This window comes from Chelon labrosus (assembly GCF_963514085.1).
Source record: "Chelon labrosus genome assembly, chromosome: 24".
Classification (NCBI taxonomy): domain Eukaryota; kingdom Metazoa; phylum Chordata; class Actinopteri; order Mugiliformes; family Mugilidae; genus Chelon; species Chelon labrosus.
The window spans coordinates 14,150,040-14,175,908 of record NC_140357.1 but is presented as its reverse complement, the minus strand read 5'-3'; the positions used below and the strand labels follow the sequence as shown (position 1 = coordinate 14,175,908).

General features: G+C 49.1%; 1 protein-coding gene across 1 annotated transcript; it reads left to right on the top strand.

Moving 5' to 3' along the window:
* Positions 1–4: 4 nt before the first annotated feature.
* LOC311509189 (kalirin-like) lies at positions 5–25,787 on the top strand (the record flags this gene model as incomplete). Its single annotated transcript, XM_084574272.1, has 57 exons — positions 5–59; positions 1,403–1,477; positions 1,551–1,665; positions 2,366–2,558; positions 2,756–2,979; positions 3,269–3,599; positions 3,697–3,819; positions 3,983–4,174; positions 4,253–4,384; positions 5,177–5,311; positions 5,443–5,535; positions 5,681–5,803; positions 5,895–6,011; positions 6,106–6,180; positions 6,291–6,413; positions 6,542–6,594; positions 6,874–7,021; positions 7,097–7,278; positions 7,515–7,612; positions 9,392–9,555; positions 10,365–10,484; positions 10,976–11,055; positions 11,216–11,354; positions 11,658–11,792; positions 11,956–12,118; positions 12,224–12,339; positions 12,433–12,555; positions 12,847–13,029; positions 13,136–13,260; positions 13,336–13,402; positions 13,482–13,591; positions 13,725–13,794; positions 13,875–13,964; positions 15,368–15,460; positions 15,529–15,640; positions 15,715–15,905; positions 16,001–16,102; positions 16,185–16,339; positions 16,414–16,516; positions 18,052–18,213; positions 18,471–18,678; positions 19,773–19,823; positions 19,903–20,006; positions 20,256–20,387; positions 20,471–20,584; positions 20,651–20,721; positions 20,828–20,894; positions 20,985–21,088; positions 21,215–21,284; positions 21,371–21,457; positions 21,537–21,629; positions 23,812–23,862; positions 23,946–24,023; positions 24,123–24,308; positions 24,400–24,571; positions 24,873–25,018; positions 25,115–25,787. The coding sequence occupies 57 exons, from the start codon at positions 5–7 to the stop codon at positions 25,298–25,300; spliced, it is 7,110 nt and encodes a 2,369-aa protein (XP_084430398.1). The 3' UTR covers positions 25,301–25,787.
* Between the last annotated feature and the right edge of the window lie 82 nt (positions 25,788–25,869).

Here is a 25,869-nt window from a genome sequence, read left to right as displayed (position 1 = left end):
GAGGATGAATCCGGTGGATGGAGGAGGAGAAGCGGGCCCGGACGGCCTGGCGACGACAGGTAGAGCCGCCATGATGCCCCCACATCCGCCCATTGACTCCATCAGAGTGTGTGTGTGTGTGTGAGCTCTATAGGCTCCATACTGGGGGACGGAGTGTGTGTGTGTGTGTGTGTGTGTGTGTTCATGTGTGTGTGTGATGGTGGGGGGTGGAGGGGGTCCAGCCAAGGAGGATTGTGGGAACTGGGGCCTGCTCCCTCAGAGTGTGATGTAATGTGGTGTGTGTTAAAAAACACACACTCTGCAGGAGACACTGGGGAGAGTGGGACACATCCAGGACCCCCCCCCCCCCCCCCCTCCGAATCATCCAGGACCCCCCCTCAGAAACCTCCGGGGGGGGGTGTAAGGAGTGATCAGTAGAACATGACTGAGGTCACATGACCACTTCACATGACCAGCTTCATCTTAATATCATTATTATTATTTATTCCGAATTTAAATCAAACCAAACACATGACATCACAGCGAGCGATCTGATTGGCTCTCAGGCGTCTCTCAGCCGAGGAGACCAGTCCAAGCTGCAGCTGCATCAGCCGTCCACTCATCACCATGTCTCATGGTTTTGGTCCAGCTGGCTGACAGGAAGCGTCTCTGTGAGCGTCTCCGTCCTCTGAGACGTGTCCATCAGCTGCTGTCGTCCATCTTTGTCCTTGATTGACAGCTGGTCCCTGGCTGAGCCGTGTTTACACCACAAACACCCTCAACTCATTAGCGCCTGCAGGCTGTTAGCATCTGTTAGCTCCATCATCATCATCATCTTCATCATCTACCATGGTCTGGCTCCTTCAGTGACTCTTCACCGGCTGGACGTCCTGATTCTGATCATTGTCTTAAAATATTAATGCTGCTGATGGTTTTAGTTCAGAGGCCTCTAAGGCTGGGCTCCTAAATGTTGGCTGGCTGGCATTTAATCAGGACGTCCCATCTTTACATCGTTCCATGGGTCAGATGGGACAGTCCAGGACCAACAGGAAGGTTTCCTCTCTGAGGGCTAGCTCTGCTAATGTTAGCCGTCTAATGCTATCTGTCTCCGTCTTAGACAAGACCACAGAGTAAAACTATTAGCACCACCCTCCTCTGACGTTAGCTGATGAGAATCATCCTCCACAAAACAAAGCCTGGTCCTCTGACATGTCCTGCTCTGATTTCAATGCCTACACATCCCAGGATGCATTGCAGAGATCTGACCAGCTACTGGAGTGGGTTGCTCCAAAGGCTAATGCAGCTGCAGCCTGGACTTGTCTCTACAGCACAAACAGGAGGACATAAGGCTGAACTGATTAGCCTTGAGGTCGTCCGCCCCGTCCAATCAGACGCTACAGATTGTCCCGTGTGTGTCTTCCAGGTTCTGGTAAAGCCGAGTGTGTCCGGGCGGTCGATGTCCTGACGGTGCTGAGAGAGAAAGTGGCCTTCGTGTCGGGTAAGACTCAAACACCGCCGCGGGTTTTTAGTTCCTCTTGGTCCTGGTTTAACGGTTTCATGGTTGTTTTCAGGTGGACGGGACAAACGAGGCGGACCAATCCTGACCTTTCCAGCCAGGACCAATCACGATCGAATAAAACAGGAGGACCTCAGCCGACTGGTCACTTACCTGTCAACGATACCCAGGTACACCTGCTCTGCCAAGCTCCCAGAAGAGCTGCTGCTAATTAAACTGGCCCCACAGATAGCTAAAATGCTACTGCTAACCGAAGAGCTGCTGCTAATTAAACTGGCCCTACAGCTAGCTAAAATGCTACTGCTAACCGAAGAGCTGCTGCTAATTAAACTGGCCCTACAGCTAGCTAAAATGCTACTGGTAACCGAAGAGCTACTGCTAATTAAACTGGCCCTACAGCTAGCTAAAATGCTACTGCTAACCGAAGAGCTACTGCTAATTAAACTGGCCCTACAGCTAGCTAAAATGCTACTGCTAACCGAAGAACTACTGCTAATTAAACTGGCCCTACAGCTAGCTAAAATGCTACTGCTAACTGAAGCGCTGCTGCTAATGAAATTGGTGCTCCTGCTAATTTTAGTGCCACTGCTAACTGAAGTGCTAATGCTTACTGAACTGTTGCTACTGCTAACTGCATTGGCACAACTACTTGCACCAACGCAGAGCTGTTTGTAACTGAATGAATGTTATTGCTAGCTTAAGTGCTACTGCTAACTGAAGGGCTGTGCCTAATTGAGTTGGTACTATTGCTAACTTAAGTGCTAATACTATGACTAATAGTTGTGCTACTACTAATTGCTGTAAATAAACCAGTATGCTAGTAGTTCTCGTTGCTAACTGACGGGAGTCTTTGGTGTCTCTGTCCGTTAGCGAGGATGTTCGCGCTCGTGGCTTCACCGTGGTGGTGGACATGCGCGGCAGCAAGTGGGACAGCGTGAAGCCGGTGCTGCGGACGCTGCAGGAGTCGTTTTCCTCCAACATCCACATAGCGCTGCTCATCAAGCCGGACACGTTCTGGCAGAAACACAAGACCAACCTGGGCAGCGCCAAGCTCAGCTTTGAGGTACTAGAGCACAAGCTGCTAACGGTGTCGCTAACCAGAGTACTGCTACCAACAAATACTAAATAAACTGTAACACTAGTGTGGCTTACTGAAGGAACACTGCTGGCTGCTTTTGCTAACTATGCTAACTGTTAACTAGCGACTTATGCTAACTGACGTTGCTAAACACGACCTGCATGGACTGTCCATGTGTCCAGACCAGCCTGGTGTCGGTGGAGGGTCTGTCCCGGCTTGTCGACCCCTCCCAGCTGACCTCTGACCTCGGCGGCTCGTTGGAGTACGACCATGTGGAGTGGACCGAGCTGCGTCTGGGCCTGGAGGAGTTCTCAGGGGCCGCGACGCAGCTGCTCGCCCAGCTGGAGCAGCTGGAGTCGGGACTGAGCCGCATACCCGAGCCCCAGGATGTGGACGAGGCCCGCAAGTGAGTGGAACCATCTGCTGATGGAAGTGCTACTGCTAACATGCTAATTTCATTTGCACTATTGATAACTAAGCAAGGTACTTCAATTAGCACAAAGCTAGTTAGCTTTGTGCTAATTGAAGTAGCTCGCTTACGTGCAACTGCTAACTGACATGCTAAAGCTAACTGACTTGGTGCTAATGCTAACTGACATGCTAAAGCTAACTGACTTGGTGCTAATGCTAAAGCTAACTGACTTGGTGCTAATGCTAACTGAAGGGCTAATGTGTGGCGTGTTTTCTCTCTCCAGACTTCTTGACGAACACGGTCGTCTCCGTAACACCGTCGCCACGGCGCCGGTCGACGCCCTGGACCGAGAGGGGCGGAGCTTGCTCCAGCGCATGCGTCTGGGCCCCTCTCACGGCGACTCCTCTAACGACAGTAGCGGCGGCGGTGGCGGTGGTAGCCACGGCAGCTGGCTGTCGGGCGGGGCGGACTTCCAGAGCGTGGCGCCAAAGGTGTCGTCTCTGCTGGACCGGCTGCAGGCGGGACGCAGCCACCTGCTGCAGAGCTGGGGCGACAAGAAGCTCCACCTGGACCAGGGGCTGCAGCTGCACCTGTTTGAGCAGGACGCCACCAAGGTGAGACTCAGGGGTAACCGGACGGTACGAGATCAGAGAGGACCCTGAAATGCTAATGCTAATACCGAGCTAACGCTGAGTCCCTGCCTGTCCTCAGATGTCAGAGTGGATCGCTCACAGTAAAGACCTGTTCATGCAGAGTCTGGCTGAGGTCGGTCAGAACCACCAACACGCCCTGGACCTCCAGAACCAGCACCAGCACTTCACCGCCAACTGCATGGTCAGTGTGTGTGTGTGTCGCTGTGTGTGTCAGTGTGTGTCAGGGTGTGTGTCACTGTGTGTGTGTCAGTGTGTGTCAGTGTGTGTCAGTGTGTGTGTCGCTGTGTGTGTCACTGTGTGTGTGTGTTGCTGTGCGCTGACCCGTGTGTGTGTCGTTGTGTCAGAACGGCAGCGTGAACGTGGACAGCGTGGTTACCGTGGCAGCGAGGCTCGCCGAGGCCGGTCACTACGGAGCGGAGCGGATCGCCATGGTGTCGTCACGGCTACAGGAGGACTGGAAGTCCCTGACGACGGCGCTGGAGGAACGCAGCAACGCCCTCGCCATGGCAACCGGCTTCCACCAGGGGGCGGAGCAGGTGAGGAGCAAGCGTCCGTCCTCCTCCAGGTGGTTGGACCGGTCAGCTGATGTCTGTCTGTCCCGTCTCTCTGTCCAGTTCCTGCTCCGGGTGGAGGGCTGGGTCCAGGTGTGCTCTGAAGGACCGTTGCCGTCGGCAACAGCAGAGCTGGAAGCTGCAATAAAGAAACACCAAGAGCTCAATGAGGAGATCTCTGCTAACTACACACAGGTACCTGTCCCCCTGTCTGTCCACCAGTCTGTCCCCCTGTCTCTGTCTCTCTGCTAACTACACACAGGTACCTGTCCCCCTGTCTCTGTCTCTGCTAACTACACACAGGTACCTGTCCCCCTGTCTGTCCCCCTGTCTCTGTGTCTCTGCTAACTACACACAGGTACCTGTTCCCCTGTCTGTCCCCCTGTCTGTCCCCCTGTCTCTGTGTCTCTGCTAACTACACACAGGTACCTGTCCCCCTGTCTGTCCCCCTGTCTGTCCCCCTGTCTCTGTCTCTCTGCTAACTACACACAGGTACCTGTCCCCCTGTCTGTCCACCAGTCTGTCCCCCTGTCTCTGTCTCTCTGCTAACTACACACAGGTACCTGTCCCCCTGTCTCTGTCTCTGCTAACTACACACAGGTACCTGTCCCCCTGTCTGTCCCCCTGTCTCTGTGTCTCTGCTAACTACACACAGGTACCTGTCCCCCTGTCTGTCCCCCTGTCTGTCCCCCTGTCTCTGTGTCTCTGCTAACTACACACAGGTACCTGTCCCCCTGTCTGTCCCCCTGTCTCTGTCTCTCTGCTAACTACACACAGGTACCTGTCCCCCTGTCTGTCCCCCTGTCTGTCCCCCTGTCTCTGTGTCTCTGCTAACTACACACAGGTACCTGTCCTCCTGTCTGTCCCCCTGTCTCTGTCTCTCTGCTAACTACACACAGGTACCTGTCCCCCTGTCTGTCCCCCTGTCTGTCCCCCTGTCTCTGTCTCTCTGGTCCTCAGCCCATTTGTCTTCTTGTCCGTCCACAGGTCAGTGAGAGCGGTAAAGCTTTACTGGACGTCCTCCAGCGTTGCCCGGCAACCGAGTCTGAAGACTCAGCGACCAAACCAGACTTCACTGCCGCCACGCATGGCATCATGGGAGTTCTGCACCAGGTGATGCAGGTACGTCTTCAGTAACTGTCTCACATCATCAATGTCACAGACAGACAGGTGGACTGAGGACAGGTGGACTGAGGACAGACAGGTGGACTGAGGACAGGTGGACTGAGGACAGATGTCTTTACTCTGTGCAGGGTCACCATGAAGTAGAGGGGGCGTGGCAGCACCGTAAGCTCCGCCTCCACCAGCGCCTGCAGCTGTGTGTCTTTCAACAGGACGTTCGACAGGTAAGACCCAGGTCCAGGTCCTGGTCCTGGTCCAGGTCCAGGTCCAGGTCCAGGTCCAGGTCCAGACCCAGGTCCAGTTCCAGGTCCAGACCCAGGTCCTGGTCCAGGTCCAGATTGTGATGCAGGCTCTCGGTCCGTCCCTCAGGTGCTGGACTGGGTGGAGCAGCACGGCGAGGTCTTCCTCAACAAACACAGCGGCGTGGGGAAGTCTCTGCACCGAGCTCGAGCTCTGCAGAAACGCCACGACGACTTCCAGCAGGTCGCTCAGGTACAGGACGGTCTAGAAGCAGAACCATCTCAGACTGTCCAGAACCAGAACCAGAGCCAGAACTCATGTACGTTCTCATGTTCCTCGTCAGAACACTTACACCAACGCTGAGAAGCTTCTGGAGGCAGCAGACCAGCTGGCCCAGTCTGGAGAGTGTGAGGAGGAGGAGATCTACCAGGCGGCCCGGGACCTGGAGCTGAGGATGCAGGTAGGTCTGGGCTGGGTGGGGGGGGGATGGGGGGGTTGTTGCCATGTTGCTGTTGCCATGTTGCTGTTGCCATGTTGCTGTTGCCATGTTGCAGGCCTTCATCCAGAGGGTTGAACAGAGGAAGCTGCTGCTGGACCTGGCCGTGTCCTTCTACACACACACGAAGGAGGTAACACACACTCACACTGTACACACTGCAGTGCTTTAAAGTACATGCTCCTCACCTCTGCTCCTCCTGCTCCTCCTCCTGCTCCTCCTCCTGCTCCTGCTCCTCCTCAGCTGTCAGCGTGGATGGAGGGCCTCCAGAAGCAGCTCTCCTCAGACCTCCTGTCCTGTCCAGACACTGTGGAGGCTCTTCAGGCTCTCATCAGCCAGCAGCAGCAGCAGCAGGCCAACACACAGGTACCAGGGTCAACCTCTGACCTCTGACCTCTGACCTAACCGCACCGTAACAACCTAACACCCCCCATGACCTCCGACCCCTCACCTCTAACCCCCACACTAACCCCAACTCTAACCCTGACCCACAGGAAGCTGCCATGAGTGTCATCCGGGAAGGAGAAGACCTCATCCTGCAACTCAGGTACGCACTGGTTCGGGGGGGGGGGGGGGGGGCAGGTCGTCCTCAGACGGGACACGCTGGGGGGGGGCAGGTCATCCTCAGACGGGACACGCTGGGGGGGGGGCAGGTCATCCTCAGACGGGACACGCTGGGTGGGTGCGCTTGTTTTAGGACTCTAGGTGCGTTTGTTGAGGTGAATGATTGCTATGGGTGCGCTTGTTTCACTGGTCTGGGTGTCCTCCATGCCTGGTCCTGACCTCCTGCCTGGTCCTGACGTCCCGCCTGGTGCGCTTGTTTTAGGCCACAGGGCAGCTCGGTGGCCCATGTGGAGGCGGTGCTGCAGCAGCTGGAGGAGGCTCACGTTCAGCTGGAGGAACTGTTCCACCAGAGGAAGATCCGTCTGGACGTCTACCTCCAGCTCCGGATCCTGCAGCAGTGCACGCTGGAGGTGCTTCACGTTCTACCTTTGGTTGTTCCTTCATCCACAACGTCAGCTCACAGCTGGACTCTCTGCGTTTCCTAGGTAACCGGGGAAATGGACGCTTGGAGACAGGACCTCCAGAAACAGTCCCAGGACTTTTCCAGTGAGAAGCTAGCGTCGCCCCGGCTAGCCGACGCTAACCAGGACAAGCTAGCGCTGGGCCAGTCGCGGCTGGTGGAAGCTAGCCCTGAGGCGCTAACGCTAGCTCAGCAGCGCATCCACAGGTAGACGGTCTGACCTGAGACTAGACTGATGTTGACCCAAGTCTGGACTCTGACCTGAGACTAGACTGATGTTGACACCAGTCTGGACTCTGACCTGAGACTAGACTGATGTTGACCCAAGTCTGGACTCTGACTGACGGACTGGTTGATGTTGACCCAGGTCTGGACTCTGACTGACGGACTGGTTGATGTTGACCCAGGTCTGGACTCTGACTGACGGTCTGGTTGATGTGCAGGCACATGGAGCGGAGGCTGGCCATGAACAACATGATCTACGAGGTCATCCAGCAAGGTCACGACCTGCAGCAGTACATCACTGAGGTCCAGGCGTCAGGTGAGACCCCTCAACCAGGTACAGGTCTCAGGTGAGACCCCTCAACCAGGTACAGGTCTCAGGTCAGACCCCTCAACCAGGTACAGGTACGGCCCGGGGTCTCAGGTGATCCTGGAGGAGCAGGTCTACAGGTTGGACCTGGACTCAGTCATGGAGTCCTGGTCCAGGAGTTCCTCTAGACTATAATAGAGTATAATAGAGTTCAGTAGAGTATAATAGAGTATAACAGAGTATAGTACAGTATAATAGAGTATAGTAGAGTAAAGTACAATAGAGTATAACAGAGCACAGCAGAGTATAGTAGAGTATAGTAGAGTATAATAAAGTATAGTAGAGTATAATAGAGTACAGTAGAGTATAATAGAGTATAGTAGAGTACAGTACAGTAGACAGTAGAGTATAATAGAGTACAGTAGAGTATAATAGAGTACAGTAGAGTATAATAGAGTATAATAGAGTATAGTAGAGTAACACAGAGTATAACAGAGTATAATAGAGTACAGTAGAGGACAGTAGAGTATAATAGAGTACAGCAGAGTATAATAGAGTATAATAGAGTATAGTAGAGTAACACAGAGTATAACAGAGTATAATAGAGTACAGTAGAGGACAGTAGAGTATAATAGAGTACAGTAGAGTATAATAGAGTACAGTAGAGTATAATAGAGTATAATAGAGTACAGTAGACAGTAGAGTATAATAGAGTACAGTAGAGTATAATAGAGTACAGTAGAGTATAATAGAGTATAATAGAGTATAGTAGAGTAACACAGAGTATAACAGAGTATAATAGAGTACAGTAGAGGACAGTAGAGTATAATAGAGTACAGTAGAGTATAATAGAGTATAATAGAGTGTAGTAGAGTAACACAGAGTATAACAGAGTATAATAGAGTACAGTAGAGTATAATAGAGTATAATAGAGTATAACAGTGTATAATAGAGTACAGTAGAGTATAATAGAGTATAAGAGTGTATAATAGAGTACAGTAGAGTATAACAGAGTATAACAGTGTATAATAGAGTATAATAGAGTACAGTAGAGTATAACAGTGTATAATAGAGTACAGTAGAGTATAACAGAGTATAACAGTGTATAATAGAGTATAATAGAGTATAATAGAGTACAGTAGAGTATAATAGAGTATAACAGTGTATAATAGAGTACAGTAGAGTATAATAGAGTATAAGAGTGTATAATAGAGTACAGTAGAGTATAACAGAGTATAACAGTGTATAATAGAGTATAATAGAGTATAATAGAGTACAGTAGAGTATAACAGTGTATAATAGAGTACAGTAGAGTATAACAGAGTATAACAGTGTATAATAGAGTATAATAGAGTATAATAGAGTACAGTAGAGTATAACAGAGTATAACAGTGTATAATAGAGTACAGTAGAGTACAGTAGAGGACAGTAGAGGACGGTCAGAGTCAGTCAGCAGATTTCAGGGGGGCCTCCAGACCAGTTCACCGACACACTGATGATATTTGGGGGGGAGGGGGGGGGGGGGGGGTGTGCAGTGAGGATAATGGGGAAGGGGGATGGGGTTGCTATGGAAACTGCTCGCTGAAGCACACAGCTGGTCCCCATGGAAACCAGCGTATTGAATTTGCCATGGAGACACACACACACACACACACACACACACAGATTAATACACGCATCATCGCACACAAACACACACACGGTCAGTTGTGTAGCTATACTTGTGGGGACCTGAGCAGCCACAGTGAAGGGTGTGTGTGTGTGTGTGTGTGTGTGTGTGTGTCTCAGGTATGGAGCTGTCGGAGGCCGAGGGAGGACTCCCCCCTCAGGTGGAGGAGCTGCAGCGCCTCCTTCAGGACAAACAGAAGGAGCTGCAGCAGATTGCAGATCACACACACACACACCTGGAGCAGAACCTGCAGCTGAGACACCTGCAGAGCCAGGTCAAACAGGTACCTGTCTACCTGTCTACCTGTCTACCTGTCTGTCCACCTGTCTGTCTACCTGTCTGTCTACCTGTCTACCATCTGTCTACCTGTCTACCTGTCTACCTGTCTGTCTACCTGTCTACCTGTCTGTCTACCTGTCTACCTGTCTGTCTACCTGTCTGTCTACCTGTCTACTATCTGTCTACCTGTCTGTCTACCTGTCTACCATCTGTCTACCTGTCTGTCTACCTGTCTACCTGTCTGTCTACCTGTCTGTCTACCTGTCTACCTACCTGTCTACCTGTCTGTCTACCTGTCTACCTGTCTGTCTACCTGTCTGTCTACCTGTCTACCATCTGTCTACCTGTCTGTCTACCTGTCTACTATCTGTCTCCCTGTCTGTCTATCTGTCTACCTGTCTACCTGTCTGTCTACCTGTCTGTCTACCTGTCTACCATCTGTCTACCTGTCTGTCTACTACCTGTCTACCTGTCTACTATCTGTCTACCTGTCTGTCTACCTGTCTGTCTACCTGTCTACTATCTGTCTACCCGTCTGTCTACCTGTCTACCTGTCTGCCTGTCTACCTATCTACCTGTCTACCTATCTGTCTACCTGTCTACTACCTATCTACCTGACTACCTATCTGTCTACCTGTCTACTACCTATCTACCTGTCTACCTGTCTACCTATCTGTCTACCTGTCTACCTATCTACCTGTCTACCTGTCTACCTATCTGTCTACCTATCTACTACCTGTCTACCTGTCTACCTGTCTACCTATCTGTCTACCTATCTACCTGTCTACCTGTCTACCTGTCTACCTGTCTCAGGTGCTGGGCTGGATCTCAGAGGGAGACGTCATGCTGGCTTCCTGCATGTTGAATTCCAGCTGTCTGTCTGAAGCCGAGCAGCTGCAGAGGGAGCATGAGCGCCTCCAACAGGCCATAGAGGTTACTGCAGACAGAACCACGAACATGTCACACATGATGTACAAAACAAACGCTCCTACATATCCTACGTGATGTGGAAAACAAACGCTCCTACACGTTACACATGATGTAGAAAACAAACGCTCCTACACGTCCTACGTGATGTGGAAAACAAACGCTCCTACACGTTACACATGATGTAGAAAACAAACGCTCCTACACGTCCTACGTGATGTACAAAACAAACGCTCCTACACGTCCTACGTGATGTGGAAAACAAACGCTCCTACACGTCCTACGTGATGTGGAAAACAAACGCTCCTACACGTCCTACGTGATGTAGAAAACAAACGCTCCTACATGTCCTACGTGATATAGAAAACAAACGCTCCTAAACGTTACACATGATGTGTAACGCTCCTACATATCTTACATTTTGTCCTACATGATGTCCTACATGACGTCCTACATGATGTCCTACATAGTAAACATGATGACGTGTCTTTGTCCAGGCGCTGCTCCACGCTGACTCCCTACAGAGGACCCATCAGGTGGCTCTGGCTCTGCAGCAGAGAGCAGAGCTGCTGGTCAGGTCAGTTCAACATATTGACCTTTGACCTTTAACCTCTAACTAACTTCTATCTGTACATTAGCAACAACAATTTCACATCATTTTAAATCCAAAACAATCATTCTTAAAATTCTCCGTAAACATTTGTCCCAGTGGTTTGACCTCTGACCTCCGTCCTCAGGTCGGGTCACTATGATCCAGATGCAGTGAGGTCTTGTGCCCAAACGGTGGCGCTGCACTGGCAAACTCTGATGCTGCGGATTGAAGACAGACTCAAACTGGTCAACGCGTCCGCCGCCTTCTACCGGACGTCACAGCAGGTAAGACGTACCTGGTCAACGGAGATGTTTAGAAAAACTGTGATGAGAAAAGGTTTTACAATAAAAGAGGATGTTATTTTTCTGTTGCAATAGTGTAAGTGACAACTGGACGACTTATACAGGTAACATTAGCCTAAACCAGCTAACATTAGCCTAAACATTAGCCTAAACCAGCTAACATTGGCCTAAACCACCTAACCTAAACATAAATCAGCTAACATTAGCCTAAACCAGCTAACTTAAAGATAACCCAGCCAACGTTAGCCTCTCACCAAGCTCTTGTTGTGGTCTACCTGTCTCCAGGTGTGTGGTGTCCTGGAGAGTCTGGAGCAGGAGTACCGCCGGGAGGAGGACTGGTGTGGCGGAGGAGAGAGACAGCCGGAACAACTGCTGCCGCTCATCAACAAACACATGGAGCAGAAGGAGGCGTTCCTGAAGGTGAGGAGATCACTAAGCCCCTCCCCTTGAGTTGTCGTTGTCCAGTCATAGCTCAGCTCAGACGGTTGGTGTCTCGTCTTAACCTTGGACGTTTGAGACGGTCCAGAGCATGTTTCAGTATCCAGATCCTTCTTTTCTAAAAGTCTTGTTTCCGTGGCGACAGGCGTGTACTCTGGCCAGGCGCAACGCTGAAGTTTTCCTCAAGTACATTCACCGCAACAGCGTCACCATGGCCAACATCTCCGGGCACAGCGTCACAGTTTCCGGGGTAACCGGGGTCACCGAGGTCACCGGGCACTCCAGGGTCCCGGAGCAGCAGGTCAAAGGTGAAAAGACAAACTCACAGTGGAGCCGTGATAGAGCCCTGAGGAACGCCACTGTTGACTGATCTGATTGGACGGTAACTGACCCAGGTGTGTCTGTGTGCTCAGGTATCCTCAGCGAGTTGCTCCAGAGGGAAAACCGAGTTCTTCATTTCTGGACTCTGAAGAAGCGTCGACTGGATCAGTGCCAGCAGTACCTGATGTTCCAGAGCCACGCCCAGCAGGTGGACACGCCCCCTCCGCCCAGACTCACAAAGATTCAAGACACCTGGCCTGGGCTCAGACTCCTAACGTCTAAAGTGTCCTCTTCATTGCAGGCGCTGGATTGGCTGCAGCAGTCAGGTGACCACTACCTGGCCACGCACACGTCGCCGGGGGCAACGGCGGCTGAGACGCAAGAGCTGCTGAACCAACACAGAGAGTTCTGCATTTCTGCCAAGGTGTTTGTCTCTGATTCACTGTCCATCACAAGGGAACACAGTGAGCACAAGTCCAGTTTGGTGGTAGCATCATGCTAAACCAGCTATTAGCATAAAATAGCTAACATTAGCCTAAACTAGCAAACGTTAGTCTGGAGAAGCCGTAGCCATTTAGTCGTAAACTAATTTAACTCCAACCAATCAGACGACCTGTACGACCACTGCTACTCTTCTGTCCATCACCACATTAAGCCCCGCCCCCAATGCTCTGATGGTATCTGACTCAAACTTTACTTCATTGTTTATTCCCAGCACACGCAGGAGAAGGTTCACCTGCTGATACAGCTGGCCGAGAGCATGCTGGCTAAAGGCCACGCCCACCGCACCGAGCTCCGCCGCTGCGTCTCCACGGTGGACAAGCGCTACCGCGACTTCACCGTCAGGATGGGACAGTACCGCCACCTGCTGGAGACGGCCCTGGGAGGCTGCTCACAGGTAAGAAGCACCCAGGCCACCATGGAGGAGGACTCGTTTATAAAATAAAGATATTGTTTTAATGCTAGCTTTAATGAGTGTGTCGTTACTACGGTGACCCCGTCAGGACAACAAGGACTTGGAGCTGGAGCTGATCCCCAACAGCCTGTCCGACTCCGACCCCGAGGTCAACCTGTCTGACCCAAGTCACCAGGTCAGCGACGAGAAGCGACGCTCGGCCCGCAAGAAAGAGTGAGTAGCATTAGCGATAGTGTTAGCGTTAGCACTAGCACTAAGAGTAGCTATAACACTTGTGTGCGTGCTCAGGTACATCATGGCTGAGCTCCTCCAGACGGAGAGAGTCTACGTCAGAGATCTGCAGGAGTGCATAGAGGTACGTCTGTAGGCGTCAAAGACATTTGTAGTTCTACGTCCAAGTACTTCCTGTCAGGTGACACTGTTTCCTGGTGCAGACGTACCTCTGGGAGATGACCAGTGGCTCAGAGGACGTTCCTTCCGGGCTCGCCAACAAGGACGACATCGTGTTTGGGAACATACAGGACATCTACGAGTTCCACAACAGGTACTACAAACAACACCTCCCACAACGAGTACTTCAGAGTATATTACACTACAGTACACTGGAAACCTAGAGTGGCCTGTACAGGTGTACTACACAGCTTCTACATAGTGCTGCACTATCCTTTGTCTTTCAGTATTTTCCTGAAAGAGCTGGAGAACTATGAACAGCTTCCTGAAGACGTTGGACATTGCTTCGTTACCTGGGTAATCGTGTACAACTACATACTAACCTATATCTGTTATTTTAACCAACACCAAAGTAAAAACCTCTGCGTCTCTTTCAGGCGGATAAGTTCCACATGTATGTGACGTACTGCAGGAACAAACCGGACTCCAGTTTACTGATCCAGCAACAAGGAGCGGGATTCTTCGAGGTCGGTTTGAAGACTTTACTAGATAAACTAGTCTTTACTAGTCCTTGTAAAACTTTACTAGATAAACTAGTACATGTAAAAATTTATTAGATAAACTTGTCTTTACTTGTCCTTGTAAAACTTTACTGGATAAACTAGTCATTCATTGTACAACTTTACGAGACAAAGTAGCCCTTGTAAAACTTTACTAGACAAATTAGTCATTGTAAAACTTTACTAGATAAACTAGTCCTTGTAAAACTTTACTCGATAAACTAATCTTTGTAAAACTGTACTAGATAAACTAGTCATTCCTTGTACAACTTTACTAGATAAACTAGTCCATGTAAAACTTTACTCGATATAATAGTCTTTGTAAAACTTTACTAGATAAACTAGTCCATGTAAAACTTTATTAGATATAATAGTCCTTGTAAAACTTTACTAGATAAACTAGTCCGTATAAAACTTTACTATTTTAACGCGCCCTTCCTTGTAAAGCTTTACGAGATAAACTAGTCCTTGTAAAACTTACTAGAAAAATTGGTCCTTGTAAAACTTTACTAGATAAACTAGTCCTTGTAAAACTTTACTAGATATAATAGTCCTTGTAAAACTTTACTAGATAAACTAGTCTGTATAAAACTTTCCTATTTTAACGCACCCTTCCTTGTAAAGCTTTACGAGATAAACTAGTCCTTGTAAAACTTACTAGACAAATTAGTCCTTGTAAAACTTTACTAGATAAACTAGTCCTTGTAAAACTTTACTAGATAAACTAGTCTTTACTAGTCCTTGTAAAACTTTACTCGATAAACTGGTCATTATAAAACTTTACTAGATAAACTAGTCCTTGTAAAACTATTAGATAAACTTGTCTTTACTAGTCCTTGTAAACTTTTACTAGATAAACTAGTCCTTCCTTGTACAACATGACTAGATAAACTAGTCCTTGTAAAACTTTACTAGACAAATTAGTCTTTGTAAAACTTTACTAGATAAACTAGTCCTTGTAAAACTTACTAGACAAATTAGTCATTGTAAAACTTTACTAGATATAATAGTCCTTGTAAAACTTTACTAGATAAACTAGTCTGTATAAAACTTTACTATTTTAACGCGCCCTTCCTTGTAAAGCTTTACAAGATAAACTAGTCCTTGTAAAACTTACTAGACAAATTAGTCCTTGTAAAACTTTACTAGATAAAGTCGTCCGTATAAAACTTTACTATATAAACTAGCCCTTCCTTGTAAAGCTTTACTAGATAAACTAGTCATTCCTTGTAAAACTTTACGAGACAAACTTGTCCTTCCTTTTAAAACCTTACCATATAAACTAGTCATTCCATATAAAGCTTTACTAGATAAACTAGTCCCTGTAAAACTAGATACATGTTTGAAGGTATTATCTTTGATGAGTACAGGAGGTCCAGAGGAGACATGGTCTGGCGAACTCCATCTCCTCCGCCCTCATCAAACCAGTTCAGAGGATCACCAAGTACCAGCTCCTCCTCAAGGTAACGCTCCTGACTTTCAGCGCATGACTTCCTAATAAACTGGACTCATTATGAGTGCTGTGTTCCAGGAGCTGCTGGCCTGCTGCGAGGAGGGTAAAGGTGAGATAAAGGAAGGCCTGGATGTGATGCTGAGCGTCCCAAAGAGAGCTAACGATGCTATGCACGTTAGCATGTTGGAAGGTAATGCACTAGGACATTCAAACACGACCGAGCACCTGAAAGCTGAAACTCAAACTGTCTGATGTACCCGGCAGGTCTGGAGGAGGGCTTGGAGGTGCAGGGAGAACTCCTCCTGCAGGACTCCTTCCTGGTCTGGGAGCCCAAGTCTCTGATCAGGAAGGGGCGGGACCGACACCTCTTCCTGTTTGAGCTGTCACTCATCTTCAGCAAGGAGATCAAAGACTCGTCTGGACGGACCAAATACCTCTACAAGAGCAGACTGAGGGTATTTACACAACGATTATTAGGACATTTAACAGTTGGAGACATGTCCTCTCAGTCAGAAATCAAGTAAAAAAAACATGTCCTCGTGTCCCTCAGACCTCAGAGCTGGGCGTAACCGAGCACATTGAGGGGGACCCCTGTAAGTTTGCTCTGTGGGTGGGACGCACGCCGACGTCGGACAACAAGACGGTGCTGAAGGTGGGTGCTGACCTGAGTGTCCTTAACGCTTCATGTTCAGGTTTGTCCTCGTCTCACCAGCTGATCTCACGTGGTGTCTCAGGCGTCTTCCCTGGAGCTGAAGCAGGAGTGGGTTCGCAGCATCCGCCAGGTGATCCAGGAGAGGCGTGGTCACCTGCGGGGGGCGCTGAGGGAACCCATCCCTCTCCCCAAGACGCCCAACCCGACGCTGGCCCGACAGCGCAGCATCTCCCGCAGGTCAGTGCCGTCCCGCCATGTGATCGCCCCTGAACCAGAGACAAATACTGACCAGGACGGTTGATGTGTTTCAGGGAGACCAGCGAGGACGCAGACAGTCTGGGAGACGCCAGCAGTCAACCCGACACCGTCTCCATCGCCTCCAGGACGTCCCAAAACACGGCCGACAGCGACAAGGTAACACACACACACAGAGACACACACAGAAAAAGACACACACTCACATATGTGTGTTGAGAGGGGTGTGTTGGATGACCTCACCACTGCTGCAGCTGGATCAGTCTCAGGGAGTTTCCTCTCTTCATCGTCCCACTCCACCAGAGACGCTCACTTCTCTCCTGAAGAGGTACGGTACGTTCCCTCGGTCTGCAGGAGGCGTCAGCGCCCGTGACCTCTGACCCCGCTAGCTAGGCTGCTAGGAGGCTTCAGTGTTAGCGTGTTGTTTACGGGACATGTTCCAGTTTAGTTGTTGTCTATGGGACATGTTCCAGTTTAGTTGTTGTTTACGGGACATGTTCCAGTTTAGTTGTTGTTTACGGGACATGTTCCAGTTTAGTTGTTGTTTACGGGACATGTTCCAGTTTAGTTGTTGTTTACGGGACATGTTCCAGTTTAGTTGTTGTCTATGGGACATGTTCCAGTTTAGTTGTTGTCTATGGGACATGTTCCAGTTTAGTTGTTGTCTATGGGACATGTTCCAGTTTAGTTGTTGTCTATGGGACATGTTCCAGTTTAGTTGTTGTCTATGGGACATGTTCCAGTTTAGTTGTTGTCTATGGGACATGTTCCAGTTTAGTTGTTGTTTACGGGACATGTTCCAGTTTAGTTGTTGTCTATGGGACATGTTCCAGTTTAGTTGTTGTTTACGGGACATGTTCCAGTTTAGTTGTTGTTTACGGGACATGTTCCAGTTTAGTTGTTGTCTATGGGACATGTTCCAGTTTAGTTGTTGTCTATGGGACATGTTCCAGTTTAGTTGTTGTTTACGGGACATGTTCCAGTTTAGTTGTTGTTTACGGGACATGTTCCAGTTTACTTGTTGTTTACGGGACATGTTCCAGTTTACTTGTTGTTTACGGGACATGTTCCAGTTTAGTTGTTGTTTACGGGACATGTTCCAGTTTACTTGTTGTTTACGGGACATGTTCCAGTTTAGTTGTTGTTTACGGGACATGTTCCAGTTTATTCCTGCTTGTTTTTTATTGTTGATGGATATCTGACAGCTCTCTTGTGCCTGACAGGAACATTTCTCAGTTTGTTTTCGTTTTTTTTGGACATTCCAGCTTACGGGACAGGCCAGGGGACAGGTTATGGGACAGGCTCGGGGACAGGCCAGGGGACAGGTTAGGGGACAGGTTAGGGGACAGGTCAGGGGACAGGCCAGGGGACAGGCTAGGTCCTGTTTCCAGTAGATGGAGGAGCGTTAGCTGTCCTCTGACGGGTCCTCGTGGTGACCTCGGGCCGATCCACAGCTGTGTTGGATTAGTTCGGGGGGGAACACCCTCTAACCGTTCCCTCCTCCGGGTTTTGGGCCCACGTGCTCGGGATGGTTCACATCCAGCGGTAACCACGGCAACCTGGTCTCGCCGTCCTCGTCTGGTGGTGGGACGTTGGTGAAGGTGTTCCAGACGCTGGCCGGGGTCCCGCTGCGTCTCTCTGGACGTTTGTGTCTCACCTGTGTGTGTGTGTGTGTGTGTGTGTGTTTGTTGCAGCTGTCCGGAGGCTGCGAGCTAGTCGTGGTGCTGTTGGACTTCTCATCCGGGACGTCCGGCGAGCTCAGCGTCCGCTGTGGTCAGACTGTGGAGCTGGTGGAGCGTTCAGCAGAGAGGCCCGGGTGGTGTTTAGTCAGGACCACGGACCAGACGCCCCAGCAGGTAAAGGAGGCCTGCTGCTCCTCTTCCTCCTCCTCCTCCTGCTCCCCCTCATGCTCCCCCTCCACCTCTTCCTCTTACTCCTGCTGCTCCTCCTCCTCCTCTTCCTTCTCCTGCTCCTCTTCCTCCTCTTCCCCCTCCTCTTCCCCCTCCTCTTCCTCCTCCTGCTCCTCTTCCTCTTCCTCCTCCTCCCCCTCCCCCTCCCCCTCCTCCTCCTGCTCCCCCTCCTCCTCCTCATTAACCCTTGCGTCTCCTCTCAGGAGGGCCTGCTGCCGATGAGCGCCCTCTGCCTGTCCCACTCCCACAGTGCAGCAGACATGGAGGGACTGGTCCCGGCCTCCACCACCTCCTCCAGCACCTCCTCCTCTTCCACCTGCACCACCACCTCCTCCTCCTGCAACTCCTCCTCCACCACCACCACCTCCTCGTCGTCCTCGTCCTCCTCGTCCTCCACCGTCAGCGGGCGGGGTGAGTATTAGAAACAAAGCGTGTCTGGTCCCGTGTCACTTCCTGTTTGGACAGAGGGGACTTTAAACATCCTCGGCCGTCCTCGTCCCTCTGACATTTAGCTCCTCCTCCTCCACCTGTTTGCTCCAGAGTCTTTCTATTGTCTGTCCTCGTCCTCCGTCTCTAATCTGGTCCGAGTCCAGAGGTGAGACGTGTCCAGGGTTAAACATTGACCTGAAGGACAGAGACAGACAGGAAGCAGCAGTTTAACATCCTGAGTGTGTTTGTGTGGGACCGCCCCCCCGCTGCCTCCTCCTCCTCTTCCTCCTCTTCCTCAACACAAAACAAACAATGCTTTTTATATCATTATTTTTCTTTTTCTGCTTTTATTTAAATATATATATTTTTAATTCATTTTCATCTTTTTGTTTCATATTTCCAAATTATTTTTATTAATATTTATTTCATTTTAGACATGAATATTTATACAAAATATTTTGTTAAATATAGTTTTTGTCTATAATTATTTTCTTTTTATTTTATTATACTTTTATTTGTATTACATTTCTATTGATTCATATAATTATTAGTTTTATTTTATTTTTCACAGAAATCATTTTTATTTATTTTATTTATTATAATTTAATCAGCAGCAGTAAATGATTGAAATGTGACGTATAGGCCACGCCCCCGGTCTGAGCTAAGCCCCGCCCCCTGCAGACCTCTGGTCGTCTCAGTCTCAGTCAGTCGTCGGCGGCGTCTCTTTCCTTCTCCTCCGACTTGTTTGTGAATGGACTGACGCTGAGGCATGCGGCGAGGGCGAGGCAGAGGTGCATGCTGGGACTGCTCTGGCGTTTGTGGATGGATTGTGAGAGAGGGAGAGGACGATCGAGGTGGGTTTATACTGAAAGAAGGAGAGAGAGAGAGAGAGAGAGAGAGAGAGAGAGAGAGAGGGAGGAGCTGGTTAATGAGTGACAGAGGTGACTGAGGTTTGGTCCAGGTTAGAAAGCCTCGCCGTGAAGCCACGCCCACTCAGTTATCTGGAGCTCTGGCGTCTCTGTGCTGGGACATTGGTCACTGTGATGTCCTCTAACGTGTCTCCTGTGTCTCTGCAGACTCCAGTCTTTACGTCTCTGATGGTTCAGGTGTCCAGACGTCCGGTCAGGGTGAGACATCAGTCATCACATGATCACATGACTCACCCTCACACTCTCCTCTCACCTGCCGTTGTTGCTCCTCCCTCAGGTGCCGTCTCCCCCATGGTGTATGGAGTGGGGGGGCCTCCAGGGGGCGCCGTGGGCTCCCCGGGGCCCAAACGCAGCGGCTCTGGGACAGGAAACACCCTGAAGGTACCAGCTGCTCTGTGACGTCCACCAGTCCAGTTGATCTTAGATTTATTTTAGTCGTTGGTTTGTTTTGAATTGAAAACTTTTTTTTATATTTTATACAAAGATTTATTTAAGTAATAAATTAATTTATTAAATGTTCATTAAGAGCATATTTTTCTTGTTTTTATTTTATTGTTATTTTATTAAAATAACTCTTGTCGTTTTATTTTTTATAACTGATGGAACTAATATTTTATAATATTATTTTAGCGCTGGCTGACCAGTCCCGTCCGGAGGCTGAGTCAGGGCAAAGCTGACGGACAGAAGAAACCTCCAATCAGAACCAGGAGGCGGGACAACAGGCCCGAGCTGGCCACGCCCCTCAGCGGCAACGCTCAGACGGTAAAGGAGGAAACACAGACACTCGTTAAAGACACGAACCAATCAGACCTCATAACTGTACCTCTGTTTGTTGGACCCTGCAGAAGGCCAGGAAGGAGGAGGCGGGGCATAGCGGCGGGGAGGAGGAGCCAGAGGAGGAAAGCCACACCCCTCTGCCGCCCCCCATGCAGATCATCAAAGACCCAAACAACCCTGAGGTGAGGACGACAGACGGGTGAAGCTTTAAAGTGTTTGTCAGAGTTTCATTAAATGTTTCTGTTCAGGCTCTAGACTCAGATCAAGGATCCAACGAGTCGGACACGGAGCAGAGGAACAAAGCTCTGAGAGGACGCATGTACGCTTACACCTCACCTCAGTTCATCATATATATATACATATATATATATATATATAGTCAGCAGGTCTCTAGTGAAGGTCTAATCAGTGACACCTTTGTCCAGGTTCGTCGTCAACGAGATGATTCAGTCTGAGAAAGACTACGTGAAGGACCTGGGAGTGATCGTAGAGGTGAGACACCACGTTAAAAGACCTGAACCTGAACCAGACCCAGACCCAGACCCAGACCCAGAACTAACCCTGCGCTGCGTTCGCTGTCAGGGCTTCATGTCCAGGTTGGAGGTCAGAGGAATCCCAGAGGAGATGAGAGGGAAAGACAAGATCGTGTTCGGGAACATCCAGCAGATCTACGACTGGCACCGAGAGTCTGTCACACACACATCAACACATCAACACACACCATCACTATGTGTGTACATGTGTGCTATGTGTGTACATGTGTGTGTACGTGTGTGTGTATTTATATATGTGTGTGTGTGTGTGTGTTGCAGCTTCTTCCTGGTGGAGCTGGAGCGCTGCGTTCAGAACCACGACCTCCTGGCCGACCTCTTCATCAGACACGTGAGTGTTGACCCCCAACCCCCGAGCCCTGACTCATGACATCATGACCTGTGACCTCTGACCCCAGGTTCTGGTGTTGGTTGCAGGAGCGCCGGCTGCACATGTACGTGGTCTACTGCCAGAACAAGCCCAGGTCAGAGTTCATCGTCATCGAGTACGAGAGCTTCTTTGAGGTAGAGTCCAGGTAGAATGACTAAACGCTCTGATTTATGAATGGAGTCTGGTGAGAACTCACCCAGTGTCTCTCTGAAGGAGATCCAGCATGAGATCAGCTGTAGGATGTCCCTCAGTGACTACCTGATCAAACCCATCCAGAGAATCACCAAGTACCAGCTGCTGCTCAAGGTACACATCACCTGGACACATCACCCTGACACATCTACACTGTTATATATATATATATGTATATATATATATATATTTATATGTATATGTATATATATGTATATATATGCAGATATATATATATATATATATATATACATATATATATATATAAATATATATGTACTGTGGTATCTAAGCTATAGATTTAAATGTCTGTGTCTGACTGGATGATGATGACTTACATTGATCTGGACTCTTTGGTCTAGAATGAGGACTTGATGGACTTGAATGAGCATGTGTTGGTCTTGAATGAGGACTTGTTGGTCTTGAATAAGGACTTGAATAAGGACTTGATTGAGGACTTGTTGGTCTCGTTGGTCTTGAATGAGCATGTGTTGGTCTTGAATGAGGACTTGTTGGACTTGAATGAGGACTTGTTGGTTTTGAATGAGGTCTTGAATGAGGACCTGTTGGTCTTGAATGAAGACTTGAATGAGGACTTGTTGGTCTTGAATGAGGACTTGTTGGTCTTGTTGGTCTTGAATGAGGACTTGTTGGTCCTGAATGAGGACTTAATGGACTCGACTGAGGACTTGTTGGGATTGAATGAGGACTTGTTGGACTTATTAGTCCTGAATGAGGACTTGATGGACTTGATTGAGGACTTGTTGGTCTTGAATGAGGACTTGTTGGACGTATTGGTCTTGAATGAGGACTTGATGGTCTTGAAAGATGTCTTGTTGGTCTTGAATGAGGACTTGTTGGTCTTGAATGAGGACTTGTTGGTCTTGAAAGAGGACTTGTTGGACTTGTTGGTATTGAATGAGGACTTGTTGGTCCTGAATGAGGACTTGATGGACTTGATTGATGACTTTTTGGTCTTGAGTTAGGACTTGTTGGACTTTTCTGGCCTTGAATGAGGATTTGTTGGACTTTTTGGTCTTGAATGAGGACTTGATGGTCTTGAAAGAGGACTTGTTGGTCTTTAATGAGGACTTGTTGGTCCTGAATGAGGATTGGTTGGACTTATTGGTCTTGAACTAGGACTTGATGGTCTTGAATGAGGACTTGATGGACTTGATTGATGACTTTTTGGTCTTGAGTGAGGACTTGTTGGACTTTTTGGTCTTGAATGAGGACTTGTTGGACTTATTGGTCTTGAATGAGGACTTGATGGTCTTGAAAGATGACTTGTTGGTCTTGTTGGTCTTGAATGAGGACTTGATGGAATTGATTGATGACTTTTTGGTCGTGAATGAGGACTTGTTGGACTTTTTGGCCTTGAATGAGGACTTGTTAGTCTTGAATGAGGACTTGAATGAGGACTTGAATGAGGACTTGTTGGTCTTGAATGAGGACTTGCTGGTCCTGAATGAGGACGTGATGGAATTGATTGATGACTTTTTGGTCTTGAATGAGGACTTGTTGGACTTTTTAGTCTTGAATGAGGACCTGATGGTCTTGAAAGAGGACTTGTTGGACTTGTTGGTATTGAATGAGGACTTGTTAGTCTTGAATGAGGACTTGAATGAGGACTTGAATGAGGACTTGAATGAGGACTTGTTGGACTTTTTGGTCTTGAATGGGGACTTGTTGGACTTTTTGGTCTTGAATGAGGACTTGATGGTCTTGAAAGAGGACTTGTTGGTCTTGTTGGTCTTTAAGGAGGACTTGTTGGTCTTGTTGGTCCTGAATGAGGATTGGTTGGACTTATTGGTCTTGAATGAGGACTTCATGGTCTTGAAAGAGGACTTGATGGTCTTCAATGAGGACTTGTTGGACTTATTGGTCTTGAATGAGGACTTGATGATCTTGAAAGAGGAATTGTTGGTCTTGAATGAGGACTTGATGGACTTGATTGAGGACTTGTTGGTCTTGAATGACAACTTGTTGGTTTTGAATGAGGACTTATTGATTTTGTTGGTCTTCAATGAGGACTTGATGGTCTTGAAAGAGGACTTGTTGGAGTTGATTGAGGACTTGTTGGTCTTGAATGAGGACTTGTTGGACTTATTGGTTTGAATGAAGACTTGATGGTCTTGAAAGAGGACTTGTTGGTCTTGAATGAGGACTTGTTGGACTTTTTGGTCTTGAATGGGGTCTTGTTGGTCTTGAATGAGGACTTGTGGGTCTTGTTGGTCCTGAATGAGGACTTGTTGGTCCTGTCACTGATCGTGTCCTGTTGGTTTGTGTCCATCAGGACTTCCTCAAGTACACGTCCAAGGCGGGTCTGGACAGCGAGGAGGTGGAGGTGAGATGGTCACTGTGTGTCTTCAGACGTTGACCGGTGAAGGAGATGATGACTGTTTTTTCTTTTATTTTCTGTGTGAACAGAAAGCGGTGGAGCTGATGTCACTGGTTCCCAAACGCTGCAACGACATGATGAACCTGGGACGTCTGCAGGGATACGAGGTTGGTGTCTTTTACCTGAACTAAGATGAACACGTACAGAAGCTTCCATCATGTTTTACAGACGGGAGACTTAGCGTCACCATGTTTGTCTTTGTCCAGGGGAAGTTGACGTCTCAGGGGAAGCTGCTGCAGCAGGAGACCTTCTGTGTCTGGGAGCAGGACGGAGGAGTTTTGTCCCGCAGCAAAGAGCGCAGGGTTTTCCTGTTCGAGCAGATCATCATCTTCAGTGAACTGCTGCGCAAAGGCTCCAGCAACCCGGGGTACCAGTTCAAGAACAGCATCAAGGTGGGACAGATGGACGCTGGTTGGACTGGAGACTGGAGACTGGAGCGCTTGTGCTGATTGAAACTGTGAATGTTGTTGTTGTTGTGATCAGGTGAGTTACCTGGCGATGCAGGACAGCGTGGACGGTGATCCCTGTAAGTTCGTGTTGTGGTCTCGCGGCTCCGCCGAGCGCTTCACACTGCAGGCGTCCTCCGCCAGCGTCAAGATGACTTGGGTGGACACCATCGCCGCTCTGCTGGACGCCCAGAACAACTTCCTGTCAGGTGAGAACCGAGATGCTAAGAGTTAGCATGCTAATGAGTGGGTGGCTCGATGTTGGAAATGTGAACGTCACAGGGAGCATTTAACAGAAACATGAAGGCAACAGTAACAGCTAACGTTGTCCTTAGGCAACGTAGCGGCTAACTTAGCCGCTAACTTAGTGGCTAAAGCTGGCTAAATAAGCTAGTTGCATTAAGTTGTCCATTAAGCTTAGACAGCTAGCTAGCTAGCTAGCAAAGACATGATGAAAGGGTGAAGCTGACGTTCTCCAACACCTCCACTCAGGATCTAATGTGTTCACAGCTCTCCAGTCTCCCATTGAATACCAGAGGAAAGAGGGCGGGATCCCTGTGACCCGCCCTCTGTCATCAGGGCGACCACCGTCAGTCCCTCCCACTCCCAACGGCCACGCCCCTCAGGGGCCTCCTGACAGCGAGCAGGATGACCAGGTTCGGCCTCAGTCTTTATTTTTCTTCTAATGTCAAATGGTGCCTCACTAAATAAAAAACGTGACCTGAAGTGACCTCTGACCTCTGACCCCTCAGGAGCTGGTCCTGGTGCTGCAGGACTTCGTAGCGGTGCGTGAGGACGAGATCTCAGTGTTTCGGGGGGAGAAGGTCCAGATCCTGGCGTCCAACCAGCAGGGCCAGAGTCTGGTTTACCGCCCCGCCAACAGCGACTCGCCGGCCGCCGAAGGCTGGGTGCCACGGAGCGTGCTCAACACACACTGACACACACACACACACACACACACACACACACACACACTGACAGCAGCAGGGTCAGGATCCGGTTTACTGTCCACACACATGTCAACGCTTCAAGGACGAGACACAACAGGGTCAAAGACACAACGGGACACTGTGATGGCGACGTCCACCTGTCCTAAAACAATAACAACATTAAGAGTCTAAGGGTCAGGTGTAGGTTTCTTCTTCTGTTGGCTCGTGGTGCAAAGCTGAGTCGACCCTGAGCCCTCTGATTGGGTCCCCTGAGCACCAATCACAGAGCTCCTTCCCTTTGTTGCTAGGCTGGAAAACGTGTAGTTAGCATTGAAGCTAACAGCCGCGTTAGCAGAGTGGAGGAATTAACCAAACATATCAATTGAAAACTGTCATTTTTTCCCCCAATGTTTACAAACATTAGCATGGTTGCTAACATTAGCTGCCTTGGCTCCATGCTACCAGTTGCCAGTGTTTTTCTAGAGTGGACCTAACGTCTAACTTAGCAACCTAAGAGGTCAGGGGTTAAGAAGGGCAGGAGCCCTCTGATTGGTGCTCAGTGAAGGCTCAACTGATTG